A 21,375-nucleotide genomic window follows, 5' to 3' on the forward strand; every position below is an offset into this window, starting at 1 on the left:
GACACAAATGACAATGGTTGTTCGTGCTGTAGCTCTTGTTCATTCAAATGATATTTAGATCGAAATAATACATTCTCTCACAAGGATAATGATGTAAAAATAATAGATAAAGATGGTTGCAGATTAAAAGTTCAAATAGCTTCAAGTAAAAAGCCCCCATCTAAGCCTGCAGAAGTTCCAACATACAATCAACCAATGAGAGAGATCAGACAAAAGAAAGTAAAGAGCAGACAGTGTTGCTTCTAAAGCTTGTTTAGTATAACAAAGACACTTTTACGGAGTAATATCAAAATGTAATACTTTTAGTTCAAATGTTAAGCTTGTTTTCTGCTTCGGTTCACGTTATTGATATTCAACATTCTTTTATTCAAAACATATTATAATGATTTAATTTTTCCTATGTTATTTTGCTGAAGTTTCTGATTCGATTTGAATACGACATAATTTTGCTGCACATGATTATTACAAATGATATAAATTACAAGTTTACATAAAGTGTATAGATTTACGTGCAGTTTCATACTGATTCGGGTTAAACGTTGACTTCTAATGTTGACATTCAGTGATACAATTCTTTAAAGTTTCCATCCATTGCCATTGTATTATCAATTTCACATAGATCTCTAATGTTTACATTATTTGATACGATTCTTAAAAATTTCCATCCATTGATTTTGTATTATCAATTTCACATTGACTTCGATTGTTAACATTCAGTGATATAATTATTTAAAGTTTTCATCCGTTGCCAGTTTTATTATCTGTTTTACATTCAATGAATCGTATTATTAGATTTTGACTGATGATAAAAAAAAAAACGGGTTTCAAAGTCCACTTACAGTCTCTGTTCAATATGCTAATCGGAACTACAGGGCCTTTCTGGTTAAACGAAGTACTGCATAGCGAGAATAGACGAGAAGTTACGATTGTTCAATCTAAATAACAGTTGATTGTTTTTTTAAAAGTTTCCCGAAACTTTTTGCTCATTCCACAGTAAATGAAAAAGTTAACTGGAAAAGTTAAAAGAAGAAAGAAATTTGTTAACAAACTAATAACAGCATATTCCCTTTTACTCAAAATTGAAATATGTTCGAATATGTTTTCAATAATACCTAGTATCATGAATATAAACAACGGCAATTCACCCACAAGAAAGATTCCTACAATGATAACAAGCATTGTGTTTGTTCTTGTACCAGTATAAGACCCATTGTTGCTGTGCTGTGATGTCATTTGTTTTCTTCTGTTATTAGACTTTTGAATTTTGATTATAAGTAGAATATTCAAGACAAGTAAAACAATACATGGAGTTATCTGAATGAATATAGCCCGAAACCAAAAATATATGTTATAGTAAATGTCTTGATAATCCAACAGCCATTGGGTTATAGCTACGCTACACGTTTTGATAGTACTGTTTGGATGAATATTAGAAGGAGCATCTATCTCAGTAATGTCTCTTTCTATGAAACGTGTCAAATGGCAAATAACAGCCACGATAAAGATTGTGACTATACAGAAAACAATTTTACGCATCGTATTCTTTTCTCCGACTCGACTAGGTAAAGGTCTACACACGTGTATATATCTTTGAATAGTCAGTGTCGTTGTTAGCCAAATGGAAATGGTATGGAAAATTGTTGGAAAATATTGGTCAAAATAAAAGTACACAACACACCAGTTTATCGGTATCTTTTCCACATAATTTCCGTAGGAGTAAAAATAAATGTACAATGGCAAGGGACATAATCCGGTGCACATATCCGAAATAGCCATTCCAGCGAAGAGTAAATTTTTTGGAGAGCGCATGTTCTTCTGCAAAAGAACAACACACGCAAATGAATTTGTAAAAACAGCCAAACAAATAATAATTGGTAAAAAATATCCATATACAGGTACAGCAAAGTCAATTGGTTCTAAGTTTCTAAGATCCAAAATTGGTAGTCTTATATTGACCAGGTCACTTGTTATATTTTCCACCATCATTGCAATATCAAATTTGAAGGGATTTACACAGTTTTATTATCAAATATACTAGAACACACCCGCGAAATCGCGGGCATGTACAGCTTGTGATCTGTTGTAGGATGATTTTTTTGTAAAAGATATTATGTATGGAGAATTCCATCAAAGGTATCAAAAGCCCTCTTCCTTTTTCCAAAGTCCGGTATTTGTTTCCTTTCTGTTAAATTGAATTATTTTCGTGTGTCTGGCCCCAGACCACAATTATTCTTCGCCTTTGTTACAATGCTTCTTTTGGTAAAAGTCAAACCAAATTAAAAATTTGCACCGTTTCAAACATGAAATAAATGTAACTGCTTATATATAGACCATGATTAGTCTAATAAAATATGCTTCTAGGACAATCCATCAGTGCTTTTTTCTTTTGAGAGCCTTATTAACATGCCAATGGTAAGATATGAATCATGTATAAATGACTAAGACCGACTAAGGCTAATTTGAGGGGTGGTCGGAGGGGTCCTGATCCCGAAATCTTTTGGTAAAAGTCAAATCAAATTAAAAATTTGCACCGTTTCAAACATGAAATAAATATAACTGCTTATATATAGACCATTATTAGTCTAATAAAATATGCTTCTAGGACAATCCATCAGTGCTTTTTCTTTTGAGAGCCTTATTAACATGCCAATGGTAGGATATTAATCAGGTATAAATGACTAAGACCGACTAAGGCTAATTTGAGGGGTGGTCGGAGGGGTCCTGATCCCAAAATCCTGGGCTTAAAACCATGAAATCCCGAGATGCAGAATTTAAAGAAATGCATATCCCGTAATTCCGAAATCGGAAAATATATCCCGTAAGGATCAATCCCCAAATCCCGAGCTTAAAAACACCCGATCCCGACGCCACGAAAAAGGTCCTGCCTCCCTCTAGAATCTCTACCTTACTTTCTTGTTTGCCAAATCACTATTTTCCCTTTCAACAATAAATTTGTATGCCCCATTTATGGGCATTATGTTTTCTAGTCTGTGCATCCGTGCGTTCGTTCTTTCGGTCGTCCGTCCGTTCGTCTGTCCCGCTTCAGGTTAAAGTTTTTTACCGTGGTAGTTTTAGATGAAGTTGAGCATGTTTTACTTATTTTAATATATATGCAAGTGGTATGACCCCTTAAATAGTAAACATTTCAAAGAAAACAGTAGACAGAATCAGGGACTTTCTATGCTAACATAGAAAGTCCTTGACAGAATACAGAGAGTCGCTATTAAATTAGTATCATAGTAATCGTAGTTTACATGTAGATAAACGCGAAAAATAATTGTCCTCTCTAAGGAGGTATAATCGTTGTGGTTCTTGCGATCTAAACACCATGATATGAAACGCGAAAAAATAATTGTCCTCTCTAAGGAGGTATAATAGTTGTGATTCTTGTGATCTAAACACCATGATATGGAGAACACAGTGACTCTGAATGGTTAATTATTTATCTTTCATTTTTGTTATCTATCATACGATTGGTTGTACTTGTGTCACATGTTTTACTTATTTTAACATATATGCAACTGGTATGAACCCTTGAATAGTAAACATTTCAAAGAAAACAGTAGACAGAATACAGAGAGTCTCTTTATATTAAAGTAGTATAACCTCGAGGTATAATAGTTGTGGTTCTTGTGATCTAAACACCATGATATGGAGAACGCTCTGATTGGCTTATTTTTTTTTTATTTTTTTATCTATCATACGATTGGTTGTATCTGTGCATGTTTCAAACCGGAAGTCTTATCCATGACTAAAAGTCAGTCCAATGACGGAATCATATCCGGACTTCTTTTTTGTCGTTTTTATCCCAAAATAACTCAATCTGAATAATCATAAGAATGGATGACAAATGCGACTATGCATGTTACCTATAGGACACAGAGGCATGATGATTGATTTGTTGTGGAAGGAAGAGAAGCGACACTAAAAATGAAGTCTTCTCGTTTAATAGTATAGATAAAGCTGTTCTCTGTAAGCATCAAAATTTCTGATATAGGATGGGAATGTGAGGACCTCAAATTTCAATAAAACTTGGTAGGTAATACTCATATGTCACCCTTGTTTGAAATTTGGTATAATATTGATACACAGAGTTGTGGTTGCCATGGTTACCATACATCATCAAATAAGGCTTCTACAAGAGTCTTTCAATCAGTGAAATTACCGTTTTCTTTGCATATAAAACATAAAGCAAACTGTTCTGAGGTCATATTCTTTATTTGTCATCATGAAGACAATGATCTAAGCATATAATAACAATATATAACATAATAATAAAAAAAGTTCCTATCACAGTTTTTTGAAGCTGCCAAAAACCTTGATTTTGACTTTTTGGGGATTTCCGGAAAATTGTATTTTTTTACCAATTTTAATAATAGACTGTGAAAAAATGCACCGACAGATGTTCTTAAAATAATGCATATATAATGCTTAAAGCATAAAGTCCAAAATATCAAAAAATTGGAGTAGTGTTATTTCTCTAAAAAAAAAAATGCGTTGCCATGGCAGTGAATGAAAATATCTAAAAAAAACAAAAATTTGCAAATTTGCAAATTTTAAGTTAAAAATGAAGAAAATTTAGTTCAATTGGATCTAAATATTAATTTAACTCTATTTGAAGAGATAAATGTCAATTTAAGATTGTGGCTACCATAGTAACCATTTATATGACCCTAAGCAAAAAAAAGAAAAATCGCCAAAAATATGTATTTTATCGCTTCTGTATACAAATATTTACTCCGGTATTCTTTCAAAAAGCATATCTCAAACAAAAGGGTGTTGTGAAGGTTACCATGTCAGTAAAGATTAAGACTTTGTCAACTCTCAAGAGTCTGTAAATAACAGTTTAGTGGTAAAATTATGAAAATTTTAAGTGTCAATTTAGTAAGAACCTGTGAAAATGCATACATCGTGCACCTCACTTCACTTCAACTTGAAATAATATACTACAGCCTTGCACTGGTGTTAAAACACAGTGCAAACAAAACACAAGTCAATGTCTGTCTATGGTTGGAAATATCATAAGAAATCCAAATCTCACTATTAACTTATAAAAGCAAGAACAAGATTGTGTCAACCGTCCACAGATGCTCCATGTACACTATCATTTTCTATGTTTAGTTGACTGTGAAATTGGGGTAAAAAATCTAATTTGGCATTTAGACATGTTAAATTAGAAAGATCATATCTTAGGGAACATGTGTACTAAGTTTCAAGTTGATTGGAGTTCAATTTCATCAAAAACTACCTTGACCAAAAACTTTTACCAAAAACTTATAACAGAAACTCTTACCATCATTGTCTATGTTCAATGGACCGTGAGTTTGATGTCTCATTGGTATTTTTATTAGAAAAACAAATTGTTTTCGCAATTTCACTTTAACCTATTTAAATTTGTCATTTTGATGCCTTTTATAGCTGATAATGCAGTATGGGCTTTGCTCATTGTTAAAGACTCTACAATGATCTATAGTTGTTGATTTACGTGTCATTTATAAGATTTGTGTCATTGACAATCAATCCATATTATAAGTGCTTAAAATATTTGTAGTTTTTTACATAAAGTTGGTAAACGAAATTTAATTAAGTTCATCTGCAGTTAGTTCTCTCCTGATAGTTGTTATAGTTTCTTCCCTTGATGCATCAACGGAATCATCAAACGATTTGTTCTTCCTGCTCATTCTAGAAAAGAAACTTGTAATTTGCTGAACCGAAAGGATTTCATCATATGAAAATCTTCTATTTCCATCTTCTTTTCTCTCAGTCAGCATTTCCTCTGATACCAAAAAAGGATCTTCCTTTCTTCCAGTTTTTAGACATTTATTAAACTTTTCAGTAAGATATTCTTTTTGGTTCACATTAAATCTTTTGTTCTTCCTTTCTTCTTTCAATGCCCAGCCAAGTTCTAAATCAGAGTTGTCATCAATTCCAACTGTCAGCCCTGCTGATGAAACTTGAAAGTTGGTTGAAAAAGACTTAGACATTTTTGTAATGTAAGTCTTCTTAGTAATGTCACATCCATTACTAAACTAACACCTAAATTCAAACGCACACTTGCCGAACATTAAGTGACTTAACAGCTCATGAAAAGATGAAAAATACAGTGTGCATCCCTCATTTGCACATGTAATGGTGTTTTCTTCCTTTTCATCTTTAAGTGGCAGTTGGTGAAAACCCCCATCAATTTCACCCTCTATCTCTAAACATGAAGTATTTAGAATACACTTTTCAACAGTCGGAATATCAGATGAAGGTATTAGCTTTCCTAAAATGTAGAAAATAAAATTATATAACTTATAATTTGAGAATACTGTTTAAACAATAATTGATCAATTGATTGATTGTTGCTGTTTTACACTCAGTGAACATGAATTGGCTATATATTGTAGCTATTGACATGAAATGTATGTGTGAAATGAATATAACTAAAGTTTGAGTCTAGTGCTGGATATATATAATCCCTGGCTGCCACATCTAGTCTGTGTCTATATTGTTAGTTGTTTTTTTTTGCTTTGTATTGATCAATCTGACAAGTAAGAACTGTTTTTTATAGTTTGTTCTGATGTTAAACTGTTACACCACTGTCCCATGTTAGGGAGTGAATTAAATAGTGCCTGCAAACTTGTTTATTTGGATCTTAAACCTGCTATGAAGGACACGGTTTGCAGTAAGACATAAATAATATTTGGACCCTATATTCTGACTTGGAGCAAACTAAATAATATGTGAGGTTGTGTTCGACAAAATAGCACAAAACAATATGTGAATCCTATATATCAAGTTATGGTCTATTGACTGCTTACAGATAACAATAGAAAATCAATATTTTGAGATCTTAATCATGATTAGGAAATTAACAAGCATTGCAAGAGTATTGCAAAGACTCCAATGGGATTTGCTCATCGTTGAAGGCCATATAGTGACCTATAGCTGTTTATTTATGTGTCATTTTGGTCTCTTTGTGGATTGTTGTCTCATTGGCTACCATACCACATCTACTATTTTCATATTCATGTTGCTTGTTGTTATGAAAATAATATTTATCTTTTTACCTGTGCCAACTTGGTATGCCTTCCATGCAGTAATGCCATGTGCGCTTTAGTGAAGTTACTATAACATGATATTGAAGGTATAGCAGTGTACTTGGTTTTCCTACACTCAGTTCCTTCTATAACACGAACTATGTACTTTACATTTTTTGCTGACTTGTCTATTGCCTGTAAATAAAGTGAAATTATTGTAAATGCTTACAAGAAGAAAAATAACTAGAGTAGATTAGAACTGTTGGCTTTTTTTGGTTGTAAAGCTTTATTTAAATTATAAAAACCTCATAACATAATAGATATAAAATCATAACAAAAAAGAGCTTACAATGAAGTATCTGTTTTGTTCATTGTTTAAGGCCTTGCAGTGACCTATAATTGATAAATTCTATGTCATTTGGTCTCCGGTGGAGATTAGTATCATGCGCAATTATACTGATTCTTGTTTTTATATTTATATAGAGTAAAAAAGTAACTTCAGCTGTCCCATAACTGGGTCTAATTCCTTCAGTTTTTATAACCAAATTAGTTATTGTTGTTGCTCACTGGTTTCCACATGATTTAAATATTTTTAAAGCTGCACTCATGCTCTTCTGGATCTTTTATAATAAACCTTGTTAATTGTTTTGCTTGGCACTGACATTGGTAGAATACTGTAAACTAAGAAATTATTGTGTGCATTTGTTATTGCAATTTTTGAAGAATGAATGAAATTGTGAGATAAATTACTGCCATTTCTGCAAAAGGTGCATACAGACGTATGTTTAAAATATCAGAATGTGAGTTCTTATTACTACTATAATCAACCAGTCAAATAATTCCAATTAATGATCATTAATAAAAACCTCGCAATAATTTCTGAATTTCAAAGTACATTTACAGCTGTAACCTTGAGATTTTTAAGACATGAAGCTGATTGGTTTTAAAAATTTATCTGTACCTTTTTCATTGATTGTGATATAAGTACATCATGACCCTGGTTTACATATCTTCTAATAGAAGATTTGATGGTTGCAGCAGTGAGGTCACATAGTCCCTTCCCATTCTGGGATTCACAGAAGTCATATGACAGGGTAAGACCTGAATAAGAATGAAAGCATCTCTGTTGACTTGTAGCAACCAGCATTGTCAGACCATACATGAAATTTGATGTCAATGGTGTTAATTTCTCTAATTTTATCAATAACATTTTGGATAATACTGGCTGTTACTTGGCTGTCCTGTTTAAAGAATATAAACAAAATAAATCACAACCTTTAAACTGCTTTATAAAATATCCATTTCCTAAGCATTGATCAACTACCACTGAAATTAGAGCACAGATACTAAATTGTTTTCAAAAGACAGTATCATATCAAGTATATGGATAGGCATTCAAACACAATTTTGTTTAGGGTAGTCATACATGTACACATACTATTTGATTAATGATACCAAAGGTTAACCCCAAGATAAAAAAAATTAACAAGCAAATCTTTAATTCAACATTAATTAATTATATACATGTTCACTTGTTTGTCTTTTATTCTTAGTGTATAAAAATGCATTATGAATATGGATAATACATATCTCACAACTACATCAGTGTATTGACCACATTTAATCTCACCAGTGGCACAATTAAATTCATTAGCCAATGTCTTTGCTTTATTTTCTTTATGTGATATTCTTACTCATTGTCATGGTATGGTTCCTCTTACACATTTTAAAAATATTTTACAAGTTGTCTGCTAGTCCTAGGCCTATTACACCATCTTCAGCTTGTTTTATTGTGTGCCATTCCTATTTATTATAATTTAAGCTATGTTATATGTTGAGATGTTGTCTCATGTACATTTACCTTCTATTCTTTCTTTGTTATAGCTGAATTTTGCAACACAGTTCCTACTTGCCCTACAATATATTTTTCAATATATGTTATCTTTACAGTAAAAAATAATTATTTGTACATAAAAATTATAGCTTATTCATATAAAAAGTTCTAACCTGGGATATTTGGGTTGCAAACAAATGAACAAACCCAAGGCTACCAATGCTTCCATTATCTTTCCTACAGAAGGCTATAGGTATGTGCCATGGTATTCCTCTCTTTCCGAACCAATCACACTGATCCTCACGAAACTTTCGGGGCAAAAACTTCATAGCCCAGTCACATACCAGTAAAACTTCATCTGTAGGCATGGTTTCAAACAGATGAGTTTTTGCTAAGTCTTGGTATTTTCATCTTATTATGTGTTTTTTTCAGGCTGAAAATACTCTTTGTTGCTTGTTGTACCTAAAAATGAAGATCAATTCATAAAACATATTTTTATTAAGTTTTATTCTAAATTTAGGTATGACCTGTTAGGTCATATCTTGTTTTGATCTCTGATGTCAGTTTTCTAAAATGTATGCTTTTTCATTGGTCTTTTCTTAGGGGAATAATTAAAGCAGTGTAAACATAAATCATAGACTTTCCTGTTGCAAACTCAATTAGCCTAGTGAAGATTCATTCACACTTCAAAATAGAATATTCTCTGATAAAACATATCCTGAACTAGTTAATTTTTTTTATTTAATTCATAAGTTAATACAAAAATAATTAAATATTAAACAGCTGCTCTTTCCATCTAGTCCAGTACATATATTGTGTAATGGAAATTTTATGCAGGATGTTAGCCAGTAAAATTGGAAGATTGGTCATGAAGTAACATATCGAAAAAGATAGTATTGTATTTGGGAAAAATATATTCATATATTTTGAGGAAATATTCAAAGAAACTAATAAGCTTGATTACATCTCATAGCAAGCTGAATTAACAGCAAGTAACAATAATAGATAAGGGTAATGAATTTCCTTGAACAATCATATGTAAATGTAATCAAACTTTTTTTTTACATTAAAAAGTGGTCATGTAAATAATATGATAAGTTACCCTGAAATTGAGGTCATTCATCTCATCCTCTTTTCCATCTACTGAGGAAGTAACAAAGATCTTTTGTAATGCAGCAATGGTCTCCTTCAACTGTTCACAGCTTTCACAGACCATCTGGTGATTGTGAGAACATTGTTCTGTAAATGCCTCATCTTTTTCGTCACTAAGGGCATACAACATACAGTGATCTGCTACTTCTCTTCCCTTTGAAATATGAATCTGAAAATATTATAAGTTAATGTGAAGGTATATAAAATAACATATGAACTACACTTGTTCCAATTTCATTGGCCTAATACTAGTGGTTTGCAAACACATTTAAACTAGATCTCATCAAAAACTATGCCACCAATGCTGGCAACAGCATACATATGAGTCGCTTTTTGACTATCTCTAGACAAGACAAAAATCAAGGGATTATTTAATCTAAATGAAATTTCTGTAATGGATGGATGCAAATCTTTATATATATAATTTATAATATTTTGGCTCCCCAACGATTCCTAAACTGAAGAAAATCAAAAACCTAAAAACTTATGGCAATTTCTGATTTATCACATAAAATGGACTTATTTATCCTTTTAAAGTGTCCAAATTTATTCTAACAAACCTTATAGTCAGTCCTTAAATACTGCTTTGATTGTAAGAAGAGTGCCTGGAAACTTTTGTGGTCATGAGGGGATATAGCGTCGTAGGTCAGCAATTTGTCTAAGACATCTTGAAAGGTAATAAAGGCACGTCCTCCTTCTGCTACAAAATAGTCTAGTCCTTCAAGGCTTTTTCTGACTCTAGCACCACACTGGGCAAGTATTTTGAACATCGTACTGTCACCTATTTAATAAAAGTAACAACTAGTTTAGATTGATTGATTATTGTTTTATGTCCAAGTAGCACAAATAGAGTTGATCCATTTTATAATTCATTCATACCATTTTTCAATATTCAATATTATTAGTCAATATGTATTCTACAAGGATAACCAGTCCTTAACCTTTCATCTGATACCTTACTTTTTAAATATATTCTACACATAAATTTAAAATTATGATAATTTTAAATTTACACCTATGCGAAGGAACTAATTGGTTTTAAATATGTATTTCTTTCAAGTATGTGTTTTTTTTCAACCGGTGCTACTTCAGGTGGTGTTGCATTTGACAAAGTCTATCAAAATTATTTTTGCATAGAATTCCAGCCAAGAAAGTGGTAGGAGCCACCTTAAACCTGCACCTTGTTGAAGGTGTCATTGTGACTTTGAGATGAAGAACAAATATTAAAATGCACTGTTCCTATGCTTTTTGTTTTTTGTGAGTGTTTTTTTTTTTAGATTTTGTGTCATGGATGGATACCCCATATGATATTCTTTAATTTGTGTATTTTTCTATATATATATATATCTTTATTCGGCCTTACCTAAAAGTAAAATTTCATTTTCCTGACAATATGCTTTGTACTGCTGTATTATGTCTGCTGAACCCATGCAACGTTCAACGTTAGGTAAATTGTGGACTGTTCCATCTGAAAACTTCAGTTTTTTTCCCCAAAAGGTAGATCACGAACAACATGACTGGATGTAATGAAATCTAAGAATGAGTCTAATCTTTCAGGATCTAATTTTTGTCGATGCAATTTTTTCTCAGGAATTGGAAGTGCTGGCCCTATTTTCTTTGAATGACTGAGAGCAGCATAGTAGCGATGAGATGTTACTTCTGGTAGTATAGACAGTAAGTCCTTGAAGGACATTCTTGAGGCAAGAACTGAAAGAACTTGTCTCCCTTGTTGCCAGAATTCTACTTTTCTGTATGAAGTGACAATATCTTTGTACTCTGTATGACTAGTTCTGTTTTCTTCATTTAACTGCTTGGGACATTTTATATCTTCAATTACTTCGTCAACATCATTTGGAAATAAAATTCCTATTATCAATTTCTTAATCTCATCAAATCTTTCTTTATAGGTGTTTCTTGTTTTAAATGTGTAGGACTGCCATGTTTTTCTTTCTTTTTCTGAGAATTCCTGCAATCTGACTGATGACAGGAAATCAGTCAAAGATGTCAAGTAGCTGCAACGTTCATAACCCGTACGAAAAACTTGACACGTACTCCAGCCGGACAGTAACCGTACTGAGAACCGTACTTATAATAATCATTTGGACTTTTCTATGAATTGCTTATAATGGATAACCCGGCTGGACTTTCAGCGAAAGTAGCCGTAAACCGGCTCGAAATATTTAAATTAGCAGGAGTCCGGTCAGAAAGTCCAGCTGGACTTTCATAAAAGTACGTCTGAAAAAATCCAACCGGCATTTCTGGCAAAAATATGGCCTCTATAAAGTTCAACCGGACTTTACAAAGTCCGGCTGAACTTTATGAAGCCCAGCTAAACTCTTAAAAGTCCAGCTGGACTTCAAACAATTCTGTTTGACCTTTAAAGATGACCTTATCTCAACAGGGGCTGATCCACAAAAAAATGGGAGGGGGGGTCCAGCCCCGCAGAACCCTCCCTCTTGATCCACTACTGCTTAGTTTTTCTTTAGATGGCGGATTCTTCTGATTTGATATGCATCATGCATCCCTTGTATATAATCTGAAAATAAAATAAAAACAAAATCAGATGGCAATATGCATATATACTGCTTATTTCGTTATCTTTTTTTCTAGTCTTACTGGCAAAACCAAGATATGGGGAATTGTGAAGCTGAATGCTTACTCCTAAAAACTGTGGTTAAAATTATCATGATTATATATATTAAGCCTAAATAACTTTAAAGTGCATAGAAATAAAGTGAAGCTTTGAAAATCACTCAAACTGAAATTTTGTGCATGAATAACTATATTTAATGTAGGTTTTTTTTTAATTCTTTTTACTCTTCAAAAATAAAAATTAAGCTATTTATTATGTTGCAATTATTTCATCAATACTTTGAAGAAAAAAGAGCATATCGGATAAATGTCACCAAAATGTTTGAATTCTGTACATAATGTACTTACCAGAATATGCAATCCAAAATACATGCAAACAGCAATCTTCCTAAATTGAAATTGATGCCAGTCAGAAGGGTCCATCTTCTCTAATATAATGTGAAAAGAACTACTTCCAAACATTTGCTTTACATCCAATGTAAATTTCTCATTTTGTTCAAGAAAGAAGACACATCTTCCTGTTTATTCCAAATTCAAATTTTGTTGTTTTGCAATACATGAGGTTGTTTGAGTAGCTGTGAAAAATTTTCTTCCTATGACTTCTTGCATATGTCTTAATTTTGAATATTGTGATATATTAAAAAAAGAAAATCAAATATTAATTTGTTGAATTATGAAATGTTTAATAAAAGTGATAGTAATTGCAGATATATGTATTTCGAAATGTGTTATCCTTCAAATGGCCTCATGATCAACCTCTGTGTAGTGTAGATACTACTTCCTGTGACCTGTCCAGACTGAGGTTAATTGAAAACAGATGTCACAGTTCTACAAGACTACTGCTATTAAATCACTGTTATGGCTCAAGTTTCTAATTGATGTTAAAGAATGATGATAATTATTTAGTTTATGCATTCATCTTATTGAATATAAATATACTAGAAAATGTATAAATTTAACATTTAACAGATGTTAAATTTTGCTAGGGGTTTTATTTCATGAAAAAGTAAAAATGTTAAATAATTGTTGAAAACATATTAACTGGAATATAATTCAATCAAAATTCATTCACCTATATTAAATTTCAACTTTCCATTCACAGTCTATGTTAAATATTTTATAATTTTATAATCGAATTGAAAATCTAGGGAAAAGATCACATCTTATAGTTTGATCTTAAAGTATATTGTAAAAAAAATGTGATATCATTATTATAACTTGCAAATTTTCATTTATAACTCTCTTCCATTTTGAAAGAAATTGTTCCTATCAAAGAACAGAATCCTAGTGGCAAACTTTTATTTCTGTAAGGGCAGATTTGGCTGATGAAAATTTTCTAAGTCTAAATTCCTGCTCATAAATGACTGTAAAATTTTCTAAGACAAAAATCCTGCTGATCATTCTACAGAAAGAATAATTTTCTTCAAAAGTTCAGCCGTGTTTATTTTCTTGTCAGAATAAAAAAAAAGTGCGGTTGGACTTTTAAGAAAATACCAGCTGGCAAATAACCGAAGTATGAGAAAAAGTACGTGTACGGCTCTTGTCAGACTGGACTTTTCAAAGTCAGACTGGAATACGTCTCAAGTCCAGCTGAAGTCCAGTTGAACTCCTGTTGAAATTTTCGTACGGGAACTTCTGACTGATTGCTGCAAAGAAGTATAAAACCGATTACAATTAAATAAATGAGGAATGGGCTCATGGGTCATAGATGATGCCCCTGCTTGCATGTAACATTATAAAGGGACACAACTTGGTAAATAGTTGTCTTATTCACAACTTTACAACATTTCCTTATTTTCATACAGAAGCTTTTGTCAATGGAAACTCAATTAGAATTATACAAATCTATTTCAGATAATTGTAGTGGCAATGGAATATTTTATCTTACCACCTATAGATTTATGGGGATATGATTGGTTAATGAATTACACATGGTGACTATATATATTTGATGAAGAGTGTCCTCAAAAATACATGGTTAGTTACCGCATAGGGTTAGCAACCATATAGGTTTAGTAAGTAGTTACTTCCCTTTCAAAACAAAAATAAAATCAGAATGGTTTAAACAGACAAATACATTTTGTAAACTGATAATGAACGATTGAAATACATTCATAAAACAAATTTAAAATCCTTATAACTGTACAAATTTAGGCGCAATCCCAAAAACTTGTAATAAAAACGTTATAACTCTAAAGTACCAGGAAGAAGTCTTCCGTCTCTCATTAAAGAACTTTACAATAATATTTATTGTTTATTTGCTGTTGTCTTAAAAATGCATGAAATATTTACCACAGGACGTAATGTCTCTTGTTAAGTGATGTTTAAAACCCCAAATTTATATCTTTATATAAGAACCTGAAAACAAGTTGTTAATGTTTGTGTCATTTTGGTCTCTTGTGGGCAGTTGTCTCATTGGCAATCATACCACATCTTCTTTTTTATATTATGATTTCAATAAAGCAGAAATGTTGAAAAAAAAAATTAAAACACCTCTGCAGAAAGCTAGTCCTGCATTATCCTCATACATGTTTAATATAATTATACAGTAAAGTATCACAGCAGTTTATTAGTACATGTAAAAAATAATTTTCTGAGTAAAAGATTAATATAACTGTACTAAAGTTTTAATTTTCACTCTAAATATGCATCAAATACTTGCCACTAAACATTACACAGGCAGTGGTAAAGAATTATGTATATGTTGATAATCAATCTTGCATGAACACAAACAACTGAACAATGTAATGCTCATATATTTTGAATGTTCTTCTTTTAATTCTGTTTCATATTAATTTCTGGTAATTGTGCCTAAAATATATATACTTCAGGATTCATGTCTTTTGAATGCGGCTTTAATTTCTGTTTTTGAGTTGTCACATTGATCATGTTTAAGTGTTAATGATATAAACTTTAATCAATGTAAAGTGATAGAATACTTATTTTGGAGATTTTACTTACATTTGTACTTGTGACTGGGATAAATAATTTTGACTTCCTGACTCTTCTGATGTAACTGTATATTCGGATGCTGAAATTTCAATTGAAAAATAATGATATATTTTGTTTACATTTTTTGAAATCCTGAATGTGCTATATGCATTAACACATTTTTAGTTTTCAAACATAATTAATTACTATAGAAACAAAATATATTTTTTTTAAATGCTAGTTTTCCTCATTGCATTGTTTTACATATGTCTTTTGGGGGCCTTTTGTAGCTGACTATGTGATTATGGGTTTTGCTTATTGTTGAAGACATTAGAATGACCATTAGCTATTTACGTCAATGCCTTTGGTCTCTGGTGGAGATTTGACTCGTTGGCAATTATACCACATCTTCTTGTTTTTGTATGAATTGTGCCCAAAAAATGATAAATATGTTGTTCTTGTTTTGAAATAATGCAAATGATGACTAAAATATCCTTTACCTTGTTATAATTGTCTAATATTTTAGGGACCCCACCCCAAAAAAAAACAAAAAAAAACATCAATTATATCGAAAATGACACTATAAGCTGTGCTTACAAGATTATCGCAAATATTTTCTTTTTCTGTTAACACATCCAACTCTTCAGTCTCCATGAGATAGGTTTCATCATCTGTATTCAATTTTGTGCATTGCTGAATATGTTTAATACAAATATAAAATCAGTATATTTTTTATACTATTGATAAGAATTGTATTGGTTATTCAATATTTTTTGGTACATCCTGACAACATTTGTTTTCTATTTTGGACTACTTTACATTTTATTATCCAGGGGCCTTTCCCTTTATAGCCTTTCCATACCAAAATAATTGTTTTCATTGCAAACCCATACAGTAACCTGCATTTATTCATATCTGTGTTCTTTGGTGGGTAGCTGTCTCATTGCCCATCATTCAACATCTCTATGTAGAATTTATATTGAACAAACATACAGTCAATCAAGCATAAACATGTATGCCAAAGACATATATATTTTAGCAGATTATGGTGCAATGTGTCTGTTGTATACAAAATTGTTCATAAAGTTGATACTGGTGTCAGACAGGTTTACGAAGTAAAAAGTCTGACTCTTTTTTTTTGGATCATTTTTTGTCCCACTAAATTAGGTAAGAGTTCATTGACCCTATATGGAATTTGTATAAAGTGTAATTAACTTAGCAGTTATGGTTGGTATGCATTGGATTTTTTTTATCCATATTTATGTTTATAGAGCTTGCTGTACATGTAAATTTAAAAATTTGAAATTCACAGATACATGTACTCTGATTGTTAAAACAATATTTTGTTTGCCTTACCTGGTCATCTTCACACTTTCCTTGATCCAGACTTTCAGCTTCTATCTCTGTGGACTGCTTGGAAATTTTAATAAGGCAGCTAGTGCATGCAACTGATAAAAAGAAGCATTGACTTGACATAGGCTGTATTGATCATTTGGAAATGTGCTTCTTAAGATTTTTTTTTTGAAAGGGCATATGGGTTGTTTAAATATATTGGATTTTTTCTCATATGGGTCCAATCATTCCTGAAAACTTACATATATACATGTACATGCATATGGTTAATAGAAACATTACAGCAATGGTTATGTTTATATTGAGATTGAAAAGGTCAAAACATAGTTTTTACAGACATCTTACATGTAACAGAAAAGATCAACATGTTCATGTGTATGACCTATTGACATGTAAATTGCACCCCACTGATATATAGTTTTATATAACATGTATAAACATAAATCAGTACCTCAAGTGTAGGATCCTTCCCCTATTAGGAAGCTTCCATTTGATTTTTAAAGGGTAAAGGATAAAAAAAATAAAAAAAGGCAGGACAGGAGCATCAGAATTTTTGAGAGAAAAAAGCTGGATGAGCAACTTTGTCCACAAAATGGCAGGATGACGAATAATGTAAAAAAAAAATTCAGAATAAAATCAATAAAAGAATAAAACAGGACCCAATATCTAGATAGAGTGAAAAATAAAAAGGCAAGAAAGAGATAATCTCAGATTACAACTAAAAGAAGTACAGGACAAAACTCCCTCCCCCTAAAAATTCAAATGGTAGCTAAAAAGGGGCTCTTTTGTATTTCTAGAGTGTTATTTAAAAAAATATTAAACAAATGTAAACTACTAGGCAATTGGAAAGAAAAAAAATAAACAGTCACATATAATTTAGTTTTTTTAAACTTACGTGTTCCAATAGGAAGTGTGAGGCCATAACACTTCTGAATCTTCTCTACATCATTGATGGTGATATTGCGGCTAGGTTTTGGCTTTTTAACACCAAAAACAGAATGTGATGCTACTGGAGGATGAGCACTTATCAAAGTAGGAAGCTGACATACTTTTCTCCTTCTCAAATCAGAGTTTCTTTTCAATAATTGGTTAAAATGGGTTGAGCATATATAAAAATCAGTAAAATTCTTTGGCAAAAGACCAGATTCAGTTGAAATTATATTTTTATCATTGCAATCACATGTGTTGATATCAGTTACATCATCAGAACACTCATCTGTAGTGCAGTTTGTGTTACAATTGCAAACCATTTCGTGTGTCTGCTGCTGAAGGTTACAAGGAAGTAATTATTTACATAGGTGACAATGGTAGCCTTATTTGGTCCTGCCTTTTCACTATCAAAGATCCATTAAAAATAATTTCGAATTCTGAATTATCAACACCTTTGGGTGTAATTGCAATGGTCAAACACATATGGTACCGCAGCTTTTTTGATAGAAAAATGGCATTTTTTAAGGGTACTCAACGGTTCCGGAATTTTCGAAATAGTATGAATGAAGAACACCCCTTGCTTAATTTGGCACAGAAAATGTTGCTTGTCTTAGAGAGTTTTCTCTAAATTTCTCGCTATTTCTACACCATTGGCCAACACCCATTTCTCACTATTTTAATTTTAATTTCTAATTACCAAGGCAGCAGAAAATAAATTTACTTCTACCTATTATCTTGGATGTAAAATCTAGGTGGCGCCAGTCATCTTTATTTACTTCCTTTTAACCTATACTGATACATATTGAAATAAAATCGGACAACCTTTACGTTAGTCGATTACTATATACTGCTGCTGCTTAAGTTCAATTTTTGGATTAAAGATACAATTGTTCACCATTTAAAATGACTTTCTTTACAGGTACCCCGGCCCCCTTTACAGAAAACGTTACTTTTTACAGACTTGGGGCCATTGACCAGCTTATTTTGACTGTGTGGTTCTGTTTAAAACGTGGTTTTTGATTAATGAAGTTCGGTTTAGGTCTATTAAAGACTTTAGGCTGATGATTTGATAACTGTGTCCAAATTATATGTCTTTATCGCGAACATATGGACATCGTTGCATAAGAGTCAAAATATTTTATGAAATAGACTATAAAAATGCTGAAACTAAGAATTCATCATTGCTGTTATGTGTTTTATATGAATTGTGTTCAGAATATTCAATTCGACGATACTAAGAAGAAACATGTTAAAGCTTTTGATTTTTTACCTAATTTTTAATATTTTAGCGTCATTTTGGCACATTTTAGCCATTAAAAATACAAAAATTTCGCTAATATGAGCAAAATAAGCCCCCCTTTTTTCAAATATGCATGAATACATTCAGTATTATCGAGGATGAGGAGAAATGATTAAAAACAGAGACCTTTACAGAATTCTCGTTTTTACAGTAGATAAATGAACCCTAACCCTGAGGCAGAAGAACAAAAAAAAAAAAACAGTTAAAATTTGATATAGACTATAGTTTCATGGCGATCAGCAATTTTCTTCTGATATAGTTTATCACTTAGTACCTTATTAATTTACCGATCCAATTTCTAAAATATCTCGAAAAATACAGTGATGCGCCGGAAATCGTCATTTTGCTTTAGATTAGAAGGAAGTAATTATTTACATAGGCGACAATGGTAGCCTTATTTGGTCCTGCCTTTTCACTATCAAAGATCCATTAAAAAAAATTTCGAATTCTGAATTATCAACACCTTTGGGTGTAATTGCAATGGTCAAACACATATGGTGCCGCAGCTTTTTTGATAGAAAAATGGCATTTTTTAAGGGTACTCAACGGTTCCGGAATTTTTGAAATAGTATGAATGAAGAACACCCCTTCCTTAATTTGTCACAGAAAATGTTGCTTGTCTTAAAGAGTTTTCTCTAAATTTCTCGCTATTTCTACACCAATGGCCAACACCCATTTCTCACTATTTCAATTTTAATTTCTAATTACCAAGGCAGCAGAAAATAAATTTACTTCTACCTATTATCTTGGATGTAAAATCTAGGTGGCGCCAGTCATCTTTATTTACTTCCTTTTAACCTGAAGAGCTCTACTATCATTTTCAACATAAACAACAAAAGAGTTGTACTAAGGGAAATAACTCTAATAGAATTTTGCACTCCTGATAGCAAATTTCTATATGACCAAGGTGAATTATTTTTTTTATTTGAAATAACACATATCTGATTTTTGGCATATAAAAACTATTAGGAGAGAACTTTGTATTCTGTTAATTTCAAGGGATTTCATCGGTGCGTTTTGAAGAAATACTTAGTTGGATTTTAAAGGTTTCTACTGTAAATTTCTGAAAATGAATTGTATGGTTACCATGGCAATGAACATTATAATATTGTTTTATTATGGCAAAGATGTTTTTACATCACAAAGCATTCATTTAAAAAAGTTTTATGAAAATCTGGGACCACTGGTTTCCATCATATTTTGATGCTTACAGAGAATGACTCTAAAAATTTCATTTTATGCGTATTTCAAGGTTTGACTTCAATATTTATTTCTTTACATTTGATTTATTTTTTTTTCGGTTTTAGAGTCAAACCTTTTTAAATTATAATTTACGTTTCCGTTCCAAAAATAATAGAGGGAATTGTATCATAGCTAGATATTTTATGATTTCGGGTTTAAATTATATAAAGTACATTTTTGATAGCGATATTTAGAAACATGGTAAATCCGAGGGATATTTTAGAGTAACGGTGGTCAATTTTCGCAATTGTTCGTGCCTTACTCTGAAATGGAATTTTGTATTATTGCATGTTTTGTTTAAGGTCTTGAACAGGTCAATGATATGGAAAAACGTGTTTCAGATATTGCTCTGGTTAGACCGAGAAATAAACGGGAATAGATTGAATGGGATGGTTTTTTTTTTACTGAACTGACTTTGGTCCCTAGTACATGAATTACGAGGTTCATGATCTAGTCTAACAAAGTCGGTGGAAACCAGTGGGTATATTTATGTTATCTCGGAAGGTGGGACGTCACGAACTTGATTTATTGAAGTTATTTTTTTAGTTAAAGCCGACTAATGTACAACTCTCATTTTTTTTTAAGTAAACGGACACGTCTAAAATTCTTGTTTGTGAATTTGATTTATTTTATTCAATTAGATAGCACTAAGGCCTAACACTTCCTTGAACTTTTTATTGGTATTTTTCAGCGCAAATACATCGTTTATCCCAAAAAGGGGACGTTCGTAAATGTATTTAAAGTCTAAAGAATTTAAAACTTCACATTGAGATACTGCGATATTTATATATTTATTGTCTATGTCTATCAAATATGGAATGGTTTTATGAATCTTGGTTATTTGTTATATGAGCAAATACATTGCTTGGCAAAATCGTCATCTCTGGTCATTTCTATGTTTCTTATACCTGTCATTTATTGAATTTATTGTTTCTTTGTACTGTCAGTAACCGTTTGTCAGTATGCTTCCCGAAATCCTGGAGCGAAAGCACAGGCCGAATCCTCTCTACCAGTAACGT

The 21,375-nt window shown here is 31.7% G+C and overlaps 3 protein-coding genes across 3 annotated transcripts; all 3 read right to left on the reverse strand.

The window, feature by feature from the left end:
• Positions 1–930: 930 nt before the first annotated feature.
• LOC143059439 (sex peptide receptor-like) lies at positions 931–1,776 on the reverse strand. The gene is made up of 2 exons (XM_076232934.1): positions 1,577–1,776; positions 931–1,048 (listed from the first exon to the last, which is right to left on the reverse strand). The coding sequence occupies exons 1-2, from the start codon at positions 1,774–1,776 to the stop codon at positions 931–933; spliced, it is 318 nt and encodes a 105-aa protein (XP_076089049.1).
• Positions 1,777–9,087: 7,311 nt separating this feature from the next.
• Positions 9,088–10,781, reverse strand: LOC143059267 (uncharacterized). The gene is made up of 3 exons (XM_076232749.1): positions 10,569–10,781; positions 9,959–10,177; positions 9,088–9,318 (listed from the first exon to the last, which is right to left on the reverse strand). Exons 1-3 carry the CDS (start codon positions 10,776–10,778, stop codon positions 9,229–9,231), a joined length of 519 nt encoding a protein of 172 aa, XP_076088864.1. The 5' UTR covers positions 10,779–10,781; the 3' UTR covers positions 9,088–9,228.
• A 704-nt stretch (positions 10,782–11,485) lies between these two features.
• Positions 11,486–18,621, reverse strand: LOC143059440 (uncharacterized). The gene is made up of 5 exons (XM_076232935.1): positions 17,780–18,621; positions 16,888–16,979; positions 16,111–16,224; positions 12,625–12,676; positions 11,486–11,985 (listed from the first exon to the last, which is right to left on the reverse strand). Exons 1-5 carry the CDS (start codon positions 18,132–18,134, stop codon positions 11,486–11,488), a joined length of 1,113 nt encoding a protein of 370 aa, XP_076089050.1. The 5' UTR covers positions 18,135–18,621.
• Positions 18,622–21,375: the final 2,754 nt, after the last annotated feature.

This window comes from Mytilus galloprovincialis, chromosome 14 (genome assembly GCF_965363235.1).
Source record: "Mytilus galloprovincialis chromosome 14, xbMytGall1.hap1.1, whole genome shotgun sequence".
NCBI lineage: Eukaryota > Metazoa > Mollusca > Bivalvia > Mytilida > Mytilidae > Mytilus > Mytilus galloprovincialis.

Excerpts from the sequence above, each read along its gene's own strand:
- LOC143059267 (XM_076232749.1), bottom strand. The coding sequence starts at position 10,778 with ATGTTCAAAATACTTGCCCAGTGTGGTGCTAGAGTCAGAAAAAGCCTT. Across the intron at positions 10,178-10,568 it reads ATTTAAGGACTGACTATAAG|ATTCATATTTCAAAGGGAAG; the intron begins GTTTGTTAGAAT and ends TAATATTTTCAG. Across the intron at positions 9,319-9,958 it reads TGAATGACCTCAATTTCAGG|GTACAACAAGCAACAAAGAG; the intron begins GTAACTTATCAT and ends CTTCATTTTTAG.
- LOC143059440 (XM_076232935.1), bottom strand. The coding sequence starts at position 18,134 with ATGGTTTGCAATTGTAACACAAACTGCACTACAGATGAGTGTTCTGAT. Across the intron at positions 16,980-17,779 it reads CACACTTCCTATTGGAACAC|TTGCATGCACTAGCTGCCTT; the intron begins GTAAGTTTAAAA and ends TCTTTTTATCAG. Across the intron at positions 11,986-12,624 it reads CCCATATCTTGGTTTTGCCA|TCAGATTGCAGGAATTCTCA; the intron begins GTAAGACTAGAA and ends TCCTGTCATCAG.
- LOC143059439 (XM_076232934.1), bottom strand. The coding sequence starts at position 1,776 with ATGGCTATTTCGGATATGTGCACCGGATTATGTCCCTTGCCATTGTAC. Across the intron at positions 1,049-1,576 it reads ATTCAAAGATATATACACGT|TTTGTTAACAAATTTCTTTC; the intron begins GTGTAGACCTTT and ends TGCTGTTATTAG.